This window comes from Cavia porcellus, unplaced genomic scaffold (genome assembly GCF_034190915.1).
Source record: "Cavia porcellus strain 051 isolate PalLab524CR breed Dunkin Hartley unplaced genomic scaffold, mCavPor4.1 scaffold_1, whole genome shotgun sequence".
Lineage (NCBI taxonomy): Eukaryota > Metazoa > Chordata > Mammalia > Rodentia > Caviidae > Cavia > Cavia porcellus.
The window spans coordinates 57,573,162-57,586,870 of record NW_026947484.1 but is presented as its reverse complement, the minus strand read 5'-3'; the positions used below and the strand labels follow the sequence as shown (position 1 = coordinate 57,586,870).

At 40.4% G+C, this 13,709-nt stretch overlaps 1 protein-coding gene across 9 annotated transcripts in view; it reads left to right on the top strand.

The window, feature by feature from the left end:
* Gabpb1 (GA binding protein transcription factor subunit beta 1) overlaps positions 1 to 13,709 on the top strand; it is a 47,261-nt gene that overhangs the window by 24,717 nt on the left and 8,835 nt on the right. For 6 of the 9 annotated variants that reach the window (XM_063248578.1, XM_063248582.1, XM_063248574.1 and 3 more), the window contains 6 exons: positions 757 to 864; positions 5,083 to 5,250; positions 6,582 to 6,776; positions 7,748 to 7,895; positions 8,193 to 8,306; positions 13,025 to 13,210. In XM_063248578.1, the coding sequence (XP_063104648.1) occupies positions 757 to 864; positions 5,083 to 5,250; positions 6,582 to 6,776; positions 7,748 to 7,895; positions 8,193 to 8,306; positions 13,025 to 13,210 (919 nt within the window). Of the gene's footprint in view, positions 1 to 756; positions 865 to 5,082; positions 5,251 to 6,581; positions 6,777 to 7,747; positions 7,896 to 8,192; positions 8,307 to 13,024; positions 13,211 to 13,709 lie in introns of those variants that run through there. The other 3 variants (XM_063248572.1, XM_063248600.1, XM_063248596.1) reach the window with 3 other exon arrangements.

Genomic DNA, 13,709 nt, shown 5'->3' with positions numbered 1-13,709 from the left:
CCTTTTGATGTTTTTTATTGAATAAAATGCTTCCTCACTTCCTTTCCAGAGACCCTGTATTCAAGATACAGTGGTAATTCCAGCTGCTCAGTGAGACAGATGCTACTCGTACTTTCTCAGATTCCCTTTTCACTGTTTTGATGAATCATGATTATGCTCTTTTCTGAACGAGCTTAAGTGCATTTACAAAGGTAGGAAATACATACTTTAGAATTCAACACATCTACCCTTGCAAAAATAAGTTATAGATTTAATTTCACTTGCATAAATAACTGAAGACATAGTCTTGTATCTTATTTACTTACATGAAAATTACCTTGCTATGTACTCTTACAGGAAAAGCAGTTGCCAGTTTTAAATGTTAGGCCAGCTTTTCTCTTTCGTTTCATTTACCTCTTTTGTCTTTTACCAGCTGTGTTTGGAACACTTCTGACTAATTTTATACTAGATAAGAACTTAATGAGCTGAGCTGGGGATATAGCTTAGTGGCATAGTGCCTGTATAGCATGTAAAAGGTCCTAAGTTCAACTCCTGGTACCAAACAAACAAACCCAAACTTAATGAACAAGTAAAATACATTTCAAAAACTGGGGTGTAAATTGCTTCTGTGTGATCTGTACTTTCAGGTTAACCATAATATCACCCGTTAAAGATAACTAAGAATGCACTTACTACTAAAGACAAGAAGGGAGAAGTCATGTCATGATCACGATGTACAAATGGAGATTTGACCTTCACTTTATCTCTTCTGTTTAGATGTCCCTGGTAGATTTGGGAAAGAAGCTTTTAGAAGCGGCACGAGCAGGTCAAGATGATGAAGTTCGTATTTTGATGGCAAATGGAGCTCCTTTCACCACAGACTGGGTAAAGAATGACTTTGCTGTGGCTGCTTCTTCCTGCTTTCCCTGCTTATATTTGGAGGGATTTTTCAGATAAAAATTTAGTTGGCATTATGTTTGCAGATGGTACTGTTGTGAATTTGTTTCCTATTTTAAAAGTATAACTAACTATCTTAAAATGAGTGGCTCCTAACATTTTAGTTTGACAACCATATCCAAATATTCTGTCCAAAGTTCTCTCTTCTATGATACGCTATCAGATGGGATAGAATGAATGTAAGACTGAGCTGATTGGATTTAATGTAAAGGTCTTACAAATAGCACAGGTAGAATTTATAATTCAGAAAGTAATAGTAAAGATAAGAATTGTAAAAAAAAAAAAGAAGAAGAAGAAGAATTGTAAGTGCTAAAAAGTGTATGCTTAAACCAGTAAGTTTTAAAACCAAGAGTTGTAAAACTCTGCATGCTTGATCAAGGAGAAGGAAGGAATGGGAAGAATTCTAAGTCACTAGGGAATGCAGTTGTAGGAAGAAGAGGAAAAATTAACCAATTTCAGGGGCAAACTAAAAGGAATAGTTCTGGGAATGTGGAGGGCAGGGAATCTGGACGAACCCTTCTGCTGATAACAATTAAAAATTCCAAATTTTTCATTCCTTTTTCATTCACTTATCATTGTTATTTTATTTTTTAATGTAAGATAAAAGTTTCTTACTGTGGACAGTTTCAAACATATCAAGAGATAAAGGCTTGAGCCAGGCATGGTGGCTCACGCCAGTAATCCCAGCACTTAGGAGGCTGAGGCAGGAGGATCCTTGTGAGTTTGAGACCAGCCTGGGCTACAAAGGGAGCTCAAGGCCAGCCTAAACTGCATAGCAAGACCCTGTCTCAAAAAGACAAAAAAAAAAAAAAAAGAGAGAGAGAGAGATAAAGGATTTTTCATTAGATATTTTCAAGAAAAAAATTTTAAGTGCGTTACTGGCATAGAAAATAAACTTTTATTAATGTGAAACACTTGAGTGCAGGCTAAAACTTGGAGACAGTTTATCCAGTGAGTATCTGCAGAACTTAGGTTTTGCCTGTGGGTGTTCTCACTTAACTGGCATGGCATTGGGAATCCTAGTGAGCAGGACCTGTGTAAGGATCCTATCCACATCCCACCTCCTGTGTCTGCGCCTGTGCCAGGACTACTAAAAAAAATAGACCAACTTGAACCAAGAGGGGAAAAATTATCAGTAAAAATTTGAAATTAAAAGCCATGCCTGCATGTCTGCAGCCTGTACTCATAATTCTTGTATTCTTTAAGAATGGAAACTGAAGGCCTGGGATTCAGCTCAGTGGCATAAGCACCTGCTTGGCAAGCTTGAGGTCATGAGTTTGATCCCTAGTACCAAAGAAACAAAAGCAGAAACTGAGAAGTGATTTTTTTTTTTTTTTTGAGAAGTGAATTTGAAGTGATCGTTGCACTAGGAATGATCTCAGGCTCCTGGCAGAAGCAAATGGTTGATCTCGCTGGGGGAACCTACCCGCATCCTAGCAGTATATCCACTGGTGAAATTCCAAAGGAAACAAAATGGTTACCAGCAGCTGAACATGTGAACTTTTTTTTTTTTTTGTCTTTTTCATTTTTATCGGTACTAGGGATCGAACTCACGACTGCCTGCTTACAAAGCAGGCGCTCATGCCGCTGAGCTAAATCCCCAGCCCCTGAACATGTGAACTTTTACAAAGCACTGTGAACCGTAACCTGCTGTAACAAATGAAGCAGGGCAGACCTCCCCAGGAAGATAAGATTTCAGTAACAAGTTAAAAGGAAATGAAGAGAAAATTAGTAAACTGGAGGACAAGCCATCCAGACAGAAAGGTCATAATAAAAAGGATTAATGTTCATGGTGTGCAAGCAGCACCGTGGGTCAGTAATAAAAAGACAGACAGGCGTAGAAGACTGGTCAGATGTCCCAGTGTGGCACTCTATTAGGAGAGTTTGGATGGCCACTAAACAGGCAGGGTGCTCGTCTGTGTTAAGGCCGGGGCAAATGCAAAGCGAAATCGTGAAATGCTTTTAAATATCTGCCCAGTGTGACAGCAGATGTCTGGCGTACCCAGCCTTGGTGTGGACTTGTGAGATGGGAGCTCTCAGATGCTTTCGGGGGGTGTGGATCCATGTGGTCCTTTGTGGGGCAGTCTGGCAGAACTTAGTGAGTTTCAGTACGTCCACCTGTGAGACAGTGGTTGAACTTTGAGGGTACTCCCAGTAGAGGGGAGTCTTGTTGATGTTTTTTAAGATACCTGTAAGACTGTACTTGCCAGCAGTATTATTCATAATGACAAAATGAAACAGCCCAAATGTTTGTTGGTTGAATGGAATATTGTAGAGCTGAGAAAATGAGTGAATGGCTTTGACAGTGATAAGCATGAGTTAGTCTTACGACCCTAATGTTAAGCAGAAGGCCAGTGGAAGTCATCAAGAGACACACGCAGTGGAATTCTTTTTAAAGAAGATTCATAGCTGGGTATGCTGACACTTACCTGTAATTCCAGGGGGCAGAGGCAAGAGGATCACAAGTTCAAAATAAGGTTCAAATGGGCTAGCCCAAAATGTATCATTTAGGGGTGGTAGTGATACACAGAAAAACAAAGCAGTGTTGGCTATACAATTCTGAGTAGTCCTTATCCCTGGAGCTGAGGTGGGGTATAATTAGGGAGTGACCTATGGCAAGCTTTTAATTTCCTGGCAGTGTTTTTGTTTGCCTTTTCTTTAAACTGCATACATGTATGTGTATATAGGTACGGAATTTTTTCATCGCCAAAAGGGAAAGTCTCAAGAAAACAAATAACACTCAACACAAAGACCCAACAACAGAGAGTGGATCCCTGTGGCACATTGAGGAGAAACTCATGATAGATATACTGTTAAGTACTTTTGTTAAGTATTAGAATTTAATACTGTAAGCTGTCCTCGGTGGCACATGCCATATTCCCAGCCACTCGGGGGGCTGAGGCAGGATCATGACAGTTTGAAGCCAGCCTGGGCAAATAGTGATCCTCTATATCCAGAACACACAAAAAAAAATAATGAACAGAGAATTGAAGCACATAGGAAGTGCTAGCTATAGGAAAATATGACCAGCCGTGGAAAAGGAATGATCAGGAATTGACTTCGGTCTGCTAGGATGACCTTCCCTTGAAATCACATAGTTTTGGTGGCACCGAAATAATCGTTTCCAAGGTCAGTGAGTTCAGTTTTTGCACTGAGTTTCTGCACTGAGAGCACGCAACCAGTGTGGTGTTACAGCTCCCTGTGTGACCTGAGGCCAGCTGGGAAGTGTTGTGCCTTAGATTCTCTGACTGTCACAGAGGGCAGCAGCCTCACCTGCATTATGAAGAGGTGAAATGGGTCAGTGTGTGACGTTCTTAGGACAGCGTGTTCCACAGAAGCTCCTGAGAAAGCATAGTGCTGTGTGTTGCACGGTAGTCTTAGCAGATTGGTGCTCTGGTGAGATACACTCCTTGCAACACCGGGGACTTGGTGGTCAGAGTTGCAGGGATTGTCAGTGCCTGTCCGTGCACATGTAGAACTTGGTCTGTGTTTCACATCTGCTGTGCCTGTCTCTGATCTTAGTGGCACTTCCTCCTCGCCTGTTAGTACAGTGCTTCCTCTTTGTTGTGATGTTGACCCACAGAACCAGTTGCAGACCTGATCTGTCTTGATTCTGTTGGACTCCTTGGCAAATACATCAGTTTTCCTTTCAGGAGTGACTCTGAATCCCTTTATGAAAGATCAGAGTTTGTTTTGGTTCACTTACTATAAAAATGTACACTGCTGCGTTTAGGTGAATTTTATGGGCAAATGGAACTTGTTATTTTACCAAATTTTCTATTATTAACATAAAACATTCTAATACGCAGAAAGGTTCTCAAACCCTGATTATTTCTAAATTTGTAATGAAATAAATTTTACTTAATGAAATTAATTTTGGTAAAAAAAAAAAAAAAACAATGAAAGTTTGAATTAAAGGAAATACAACTTTTCTTCCTAAATAGAGTAATGGGAATTCTTGAAGGCTTCTGTAACGTTATAATGAGCTTCAATCAAGTAACTTTTTTTGAGTTTCAAGTTACTGTTATCTGTGCAGATGGTATAGTCTGCTTACTGTGCAAAAAGAAGCTGTAAAACAGTGCGGTAGCAGAGACGTCTTAAGCGCAGCTGTGAGTTTGTGTGTTGTTCCTGTGTTTCCCATGCCAGCTGGGAACATCTCCACTGCACCTGGCAGCGCAGTATGGCCACTACTCCACCACAGAGGTGCTCCTGCGAGCCGGCGTGAGCAGGGATGCCAGGACCAAAGTGGACCGGACGCCCCTGCACATGGCGGCCTCTGAGGGCCATGCCAGCATCGTGGAGGTCTTGCTTAAGGTACGTGGTATCTGTTTGCTCTCAGTCCCACCAAGACTTCCTGGCTTTCTAAGAAGAAGAGAGCTATTTTTTGGGGGGGAGGGTGGATCGAAGTTACAACTTTTGTGTTTGTCAAGCAGGCACTTATGCCACTGAGGCCCTAAGTTTTATTGAATGTCTACTTCCAGTTTTATCTATGGTGTCTCATTCTGCGCATAAGCCATCAGATTAAAATGATTGGAACATTTTCTGTGGTGAGGGGGAAAAACTTCTTTGGAGGATGCTCTTCATTAAATCAGACAGTTAAAAACAGTGCTTTGGGTGAGGATCTACAGCTTTGTCCTGATATGGCTTTGTCTTAAAAATGCTCGTGAAAAAGAATGTAAAGCATTGATGATTAACAATGAATACAGATGGGGATTTATCTTTAATCATCCAAATGTCAATGGGTGATGGAGAAAATTCTGACACAGCAGTAGACATTGTTCTGACCCTTGCATCCTGACTTCTAGGTGAATCTGCGCAAACCATAATTGCAAATCACATGTGATTCTAAGTATTCTTTAGCTACTTCTGAAGTAAAAATTGATTTTAATATTACATTTACCTTAGCATATCCAAAACATTTTCATGTTGACATGAAATAAATACAAAATGATGGAGATAGTTCACATTCTATATTTTGGTACTGTCTTTGAGTTCCAGTGTTTATACATAAATGTGCACGTCTTTGATCTGACTAGCTGGCTTCAAGTGCGTCGTGGCCACCCGTGTCTCCTGGTGTCAGGTTGGACAGTGTCTTCTTTAGGTTGTGCTGATTTTGAAAGCAAAGGATAGTTTTGGATAAATGAGAAACATAGCATTAGACAGTTTAGAGGAGTGTTTGTAGTTGTCTTTTACTTCTTACGGTGTTCTTTTTTTTGAGACTAAGCGTTGCTGTGTAGTTCAGGATGATATTGAACTTACCACCCAGGCTGGCCTCAAGGTCCTCCTCCCTCAGCCTCCTGAGTGTTGGGATTACAGGTGTGTGCCACCACACCCAGCTCTGACACTATTCTTAGTAATTTAAAAGGAAAAAAACTGTCTGAAGCTGAGTAACTGGAAAAAAAAAATAGCATCATTTCAAGAGATTATAAGGGAAGCATTTGGTGGGAATATTAGCATGATAGAAAAGTTACAAAGCTACAGAGAAGTTACAATAGCTGGAACGTGTATTTAACACACACTGAGACTTTTATTATGTATTTGTTCTTGCCTCAAAGCATAGTAACCAGTATTTCCCTATCAGAAATTCTTTGTATTTCAAATATTAATCATATACAATATCTTAAGTTTCAAAAATTTTTTTGTAGCATGGTGCTGACGTCAATGCAAAAGATATGTTAAAGATGACAGCTCTACATTGGGCCACGGAACACAATCATCAAGAAGTGGTGGAACTTTTAATCAAATATGGTGCTGATGTACACACGCAGAGTAAATTTTGTAAAACTGCATTTGATATTTCAATAGACAATGGAAATGAAGATTTAGCAGAGATACTACAGGTAACTTGGCTTCCAGTTGAAGGAGGGGAAGCTGTATGATGAGTCTCTGTCTAATAGATGTTTAAGCTTGTAGCTTTTTACTTTGCACGTCACTTATTTTAGGCAGGCCTTTTTCTGTGGCACTTCCTCTTTGTTTATTACTGTTCATTTCTTGATGGGAAGACCACAGTCTTCATGTAGCAGAAGATTAGATAAGGTGATTACTTTCTGAGTTTAGGTTTCTGAATTCTTTTTTCCAGGAATTGTGTGTTTTTATTTCTGCTGCACATTTAGGTACCATATGATTTTTCAAAGTCTATTATAAATTAGTTAATAAAAGTTAAAAAAAAACTTTAGCTACCAAAATGAGCCTTTTGAGTGATACAGTCTTTATCATTCTGATTATTTTTCATCATCTTCTAAAGAATCTGTAAGTGGACATAGTTGTTTTGCTTGTAACCGGCATTACTTATCTTTTCTACAAGAGGATATTGATAAATTCTCTTAGTGCCTTTTCCTGCCTATCTTTTTGTATAAAAAGATCATCTGACTTCATTGAATTTCCGTATGTTACATGTAAGACGTCTTAGGTTCGGAAAAGTGAATTTCCCATGCTGCTTTATGTGGCAGGCGTGCAGTCAGGGATGGGGCTAAAGGTAGGGGCCTGTTTATCGGAGGCTGTGCTTTGTGTGTACAGGGTGATATACTGCCGGCGGTAATGGAAGAAGCGACTCATACGTTCCCTGCCACAGAGCAGGATGTTTTCAGTATTCAGTTCAGATTCTCATTTCTCCTCTAACAGAGTTTTGCTGCTTTACTCAGCACAGCATCTTGGAATATAAATTTATAACTATTTTACATTGCACTCGGTTCATCAGTTCATGTTTTCACTTGTATTACGTGGTCCTTCTTAGAGAATGCTCCCTTATGTGTACATTTCTGCCACACATTCTGGTTATAATTCTAAAAACTCTGTGGTACTGTTTGCCTAGATTGCTATGCAGAACCAAATCAACACCAACCCAGAGAGCCCTGACACTGTGACGATACACGCCGCGACACCGCAGTTTATCATCGGACCTGGAGGGGTGGTGAACCTAACAGGTCTGGTATCTTCAGAAAATTCATCCAAGGCAACAGGTATTGAGATGCATATAGGACAGCTGTTGGGATTTTGTGCAGTAGCAGGTATTCCTCCTTTTAAGAAAGGACTTTTGGAAAATCAGGGTAAGATTCCATCAGCCACTTTATTGTCTTTTATACTGGCAAAATTTTCTAATCTAAAGAAAGGTGATACTACAAAATATACTGTAGTATTATCTTTCGAAAACTAATGCCACCCAAGCTTTATTTAAGAGTTGAGTAAAGTACAATATGACACAAGAACAAAGCATAGGAGTAAGCTCGTTAAAAGTTCCCATTTTCCTGTTCTTCCAGATGAAACGGGTGTGTCTGCTGTCCAGTTTGGAAACTCCTCTACATCAGTATTAGCTACATTAGCTGCCTTAGCTGAAGCTTCTGCTCCGCTGTCCAGTTCTTCAGAAACTCCAGGTTAGGAAAGCAAGTCGTGTGTGAGTGGAAGCTACAGATTCAGATACTTCGGAAAGCCTGGACTGGAAGGGCCACGGGAGGCTTGGAAGGCAGGGGAGAGGCTACGTCCAGCCCAGGGGCCGGGCTGGGCTGGTGCCTGCTGCTGAGTGCCAGCCAACTAAACGGACTTGAGTGCTTCACAGAAAGCCTACCCGAGGACCCAGTTTGTCCCATGTTTTACCAATTTGTGACTTGTTATTTACATACAGAACCTAGCTCTATATGAAGTTATTGTTGTTTTATCAATTGAAGTTTTAGCAGTTGTGTTAAAATGATAAGTGTCTGCCAACTAGAGGATGACACACAGTGTTGGTGAATTGGTTCAGACAAGCTTTGCTTTACACTGACCTGAAATACTTGGTTTTTTTTGTTTGTTTGTTTTTTTGTTTTTTGTCTTTTTCCTTTTTATTGGTACCAGGGATCGAACTCACGACTGCCTGCTTGCAAGGCAGGTGCTTATGCCGCTGAGCTAAATCCCCAGCCCCAACCTGAAATATTTATTGATGTACATATTTTTAATCAAGAAATTTAAACCCCAAGAAGTATCCTTACTGTAGTTTTAAGCCATTATGTTTAGATCATTGTTTATGATAGTGAAGAATAGTTGTCATTTATAAAATTGGTGGGGGTTTTTTTTGTTTTTTTTTGCGGTACCAGGGATTGAACTCAGGGCCCTGTGCTTGCCAGGCAGACGCTAAATCCCTGGCTAAATTAGTGGTTTTTTTTTTTTTTTAAAAAAAAAGATTCGATCAGTAATAACAATACATTGAACATTTTACTCTGTGTGCTAGGCACTGCTGTAAATGGTTTTTTTTTTTTTTTTTTTTTTTTTTTTTTGAGGCAGTATTTCTTACTTTCTAGCTCAGGCTGACCTCTAACTTGGAGTGATCCTCCTGCTTCAGCCTTCTGAGTGCTGGGATTACAGGCATGCATCACCATACTGGCTGTAAATGTCTTACTTACAATCTCAGTGACTCTTCAACTTATGAAGAGAAAAAACTTACCTATGTCTTTTTTTTTTAAAACTAATTAATGATAACTGATATTTATTCCCCAGCTTTTTCAGCATCATAATCCGAACCTTTTTAAAAAAAATTTTTAAAGTCCTTTTTATTAGAGTCTTCAGATTTTTCTACATTACTTTTGGCCACGTGCAGTGTATGTCATGCGTTAATGAACTGCTTTTGTAACTGATGTCTGGGCCAGGGATTTAGCTTAGCAGTGTAAGTGCCTGCCTGACAAGTAGGAGGTTTTGAGTTCGATCCCCTGGTACCAAAAGAACTAAAACTAAACAAAAACATTATGAATTCTAATACAACTGACTTCTGGATTTCTTTAGCACCTTTGTAACTGCAGAATTTGTCAAAGAAAACCAGTTCCAAGACTGAGATGTAGTCTTGGTGGAGCACATGCTTGTGCTTGAGACTGTGGTTCAGTCCCCAACACCACAAAAGAAAGAGGACAAAAGAAAAACTGATTTCATTGGTGGTTTCTGTTTGCATAAACTTGGCATTTTAAAATTTAGATTGCATGTACATGCACCTGAAAATGAAGTAGCTTTGCTTGAAAGTCAGCTGACAGTTAGATTTTTTGGCTCAATGAATTGGTCACACTAGCTTTTTAAACTTCTTCTACCTTTAAAAATATTGTGGTCCAGTTTGGGAGAGTCAGTCATTTCAGTTAGTTTTTATTGGACAGGACCTGCACTGTTCTGTGAACACAATGGAATTTCCTTTCAGGACTGAGTCAGAGTGGCGTCTTTCCAAGGTATTAGGAGCTTGGATTAAGTGAAAACTTGAGGTAAGGGTGTTGCCAGTAGCACTTGGGTGACAGCTCACCCAGCGTGTGATCAGAGTACAGGCCCTTTCCGCTGCTCACTGGTTCCTGAGCAGGTAAATCTGCCACAGGTGACTTGTTGGCTGCTTGGCTGTCCTGTTTCTTTTCCCATCAATTGAATCTTCCTGATTTTAGAAATGTTTGAAAATTTGTATATTTTCTATGAGAAATTTGGGATATGAAAAATATATTACATGCACCTCCATTTTATGTAAGATGAAACAGGTTTGAGGAAGCCAAATCATTTTTAATAAGGTCACGTGTCTATAGCCCTGGTGGTTCACTCTTCCGGGGCACTTTTCTTCAGGTGATCTGCGCATTGTGTCTGTTTGAATGTTTGTCGTTGGTTTGTGTCTTCTAGAGGGGTCTCAGTTTTTTTAGTAAGCTGTGGCAGTAAGTGTTCTGCTGTCATCTTGCTATTTTTAAATGACTATAGATGGAAGTATGGTGTGAGAACTATCAGTGCACTAGTATTACTGCACGTATCCTGTTTCACCAGCAAAGTGTTTTAATGAACACTGCCGGAGTGGAACATCGCAGCAGATGCCTGTATTCTGAGTGGAGACTGCAGGCAGCCTTGAGATAGAGAGAAAAAGAGCCCTTTAAGTTGGTCTGGCTTTTGTGAGTTCAGTAGAACTGTTTCATCATACAAAACAAGTTCTAACAGCCGTCGCTGGAGAACCTCCTAGAGTCTGTTCAGACACTTTTCTTGCAAGACCAGAGGCTCCCTGGGTTCCAGGTGTTAGGAGAGGTGTAACTGCAGGTGTTCAGTGCTTGATGTGTGGGTGTCTCACTGGATCTGGGGAAGGCTGCAGGGAGCTCAACCCAAGAGAGGGTGTTGTTTCTTTCTGAATGCCATCCCAAGATGCAGAGACAGGAGGCAGGCAGTGGTGTGTTAGGAATTGCATTCAGAGGAAAAGCCCAGCCTGGGCTTACACTGTTCCAGGGCAGTCACGTTCTCGTCTTCTTGCCAGAGTTTCCAAGCTACTTCTGGGTGGGTCGTGGAACCTTTCTAGAGAGGTGAGGAGGGATTGGGAAAACATTTGGGGGAGAACATTTTAGGAAGTGAAGCTTTTGAGGTAGAAAGGTTTTCAGGGGACCCAGGGGCCAGCATGGCTGACCCCAAGGTGGTTCAGGGTCAGATTATACAGGACATGATCGTTGTGCTGAGCCTGTGGAACAGGCCTGTAATCCCAACATTTAGGAGACTGAAGCAGGAAGGTGGCAAGTTTGAGCCCGGCCAGAGCCATTAGTGAGTTATCAAAGTCCTGTCCCAAAATAAACAATGATTCAGGCATGTAAATTATCGTGTAGGTTTAGGAAAAATGTCCTGAAGGTATTTAGTCAGAGGTCTAACGCAGCCGGAAATGAGATGGACTGTGTTTGGAGCGTGAATAAGGGCTGGCAAGGAGCTCGTGAGAAGTGAGTTTGGGAGTTTGGGCTGTGGGAGTGGAACTGTAATTGTTTAAGATGTGACTCTTCAGTCTGCAGTGCAACTATCTGTTCCTTTTAAAAATAGCCTTGTGGCCCTGTTGCCAACTTTGCCTTGCTTAGCTTTATTCTTCTTGTGTTCCGGCTGTGTAATGTCAACTAGAATTCTGAGGGCACTTTCATCTTCAGGTCGGCTTCAGTGAGCTGCTAGTAAGGTGGGGTTGCAGGTATAAGGTGGCTGGCAGCTGTTAAAAGTTCCCACTTGTTCCCCAACAGGGGAGTTTGGGCCAGGTACCTGGGGCACATTGTCTTTTGGTCTATTTTTAAAGTAGGATAGAAAAATGGAACTGGCTTCACAGGTAATTGCCTCATGAGGTCGTTTTGGTTCTTTCAGGTTGGATTGCAGGTATACCTTTTAAATGTTATCTTTTCAGAACATGTTTATGTAAATATTTCTGTATAGAATTTTACGTCTTTCAGAACTTTTCAAAGGACAGTGTTGTTCAGTTCCTTATTTCAGTTTTATGGCATTATAATTTACAAGTCAACTGAATAAGGGATCTCAGATACCTTCAAAAGTGCCATCTGTTACCTAGCTCTCTCTAAGTACTACAACCTGACTTTTTAATTAGATCAGTGAATACTTATGGTGTTACAGTTACTTTTTATCTAGGGAGCTTTTAATTAATTTTGGGGGGCTTTTAAGCTTTCTCTTTTACATGTTGGGTTATTCTTAAAGTTTCTGGGGGCGGTAGGGACATGCTGTTTTCTGTAATTGGTTTCCTTTTAATTTTTTCTTTACTATCACACCACTTAAAAAGAAAGCTTTTAGATGAAAGGAAAGAACTCAATTATTTAATGTCAGTCATTATAAATAGTGCAAAGATGAAAGTTCTTGAATTATGCCTTGATTTTGTGTGATCTCAGAAATTTCTTATGCATGACTATGGTTTAAAATATTGCTGTTTGTACTTAGCATTCAACCAGTGAACATTTCTTTTTCATATGGATAGCTTTTAAAAATCAAAGCAATAGTTAATGTATGTGAAAGCCTTACTCTGTTGAATACATTGCTATTTTATGTGCTACACTTCATTTTGTGACTACATTTCTGAAATTTTCTTAAGTGCTTGGTGACAAAACTAGATTATACTTCAGCCAGACAGAAATAATGAGAGCATTCAAAGCAGAGGCTGTTTGCATTTTTAGTGTTCTCAGTTTGTGTTGTGACCCTTGTACAGGTAGAAGGTAGGCCTCTGGCCGTAGAAGTGTGCTGGACCCTAGGTTCTAGGATTTGTCTTGCCTCTTTGTAAAAGAAATTCATATGTTTATGGCCTTTCTGCCGTTAGCCGCTCTTTCCTGCGCTTGTCTCTGCAATTTTAGATATGTTCACTGATGTTTCCTCCTTCCAGTAGTGGCCACGGAGGAGGTGGTTACAGCAGAGTCCGTGGATGGTGCAATTCAGCAAGTAGTCAGCTCAGGGGGTCAGCAAGTCATCACCATAGTTACAGATGGGATCCAGCTCGGAAACCTGCACTCTATTCCCACCAGTGGGATAGGCCAGCCCATCATTGTGACCATGCCTGATGGACAGCAAGGTTAGTAGACATTTATACCAAGCTGATGCGATTTTTACCTCTCAGGAAATTGTGATGTATTTTCCAAAGTGTTTACTTTGCCCTTGAGTTATATTTCTGCAACCTTTTGTAACAGATGTCTGTCTAATTTCACTTGCTTAGGCTGATAACTGAAGTGAGTTTGGAGCTGGGTATGATGGTATGTAGCTGTAATCCCACCACTCAGAGGTCAAGATAGAAAGATTGAGTTTGAACCCAACCTGGGCAATTTCACAAGACTGGTCTGATTCATGATATCTAAAAAAAAAACAAGAAGAGAAGGTGTGCGCTGTGAAGGCCTGGAGTGCCATCCCCAGTCCTTAAATACCACCAAACAGAAAATGAGATATTCAGAACCAGTGTTGGATAATGCTTTCTTGCACCATTTCATGGCAGTTTATGTATCATATGGTGGACTTTTAGCAATAGCAAGTTGAGCTTGGAGCTTATGGTAGGAATATGGTGGCAGTTTTTATATGTT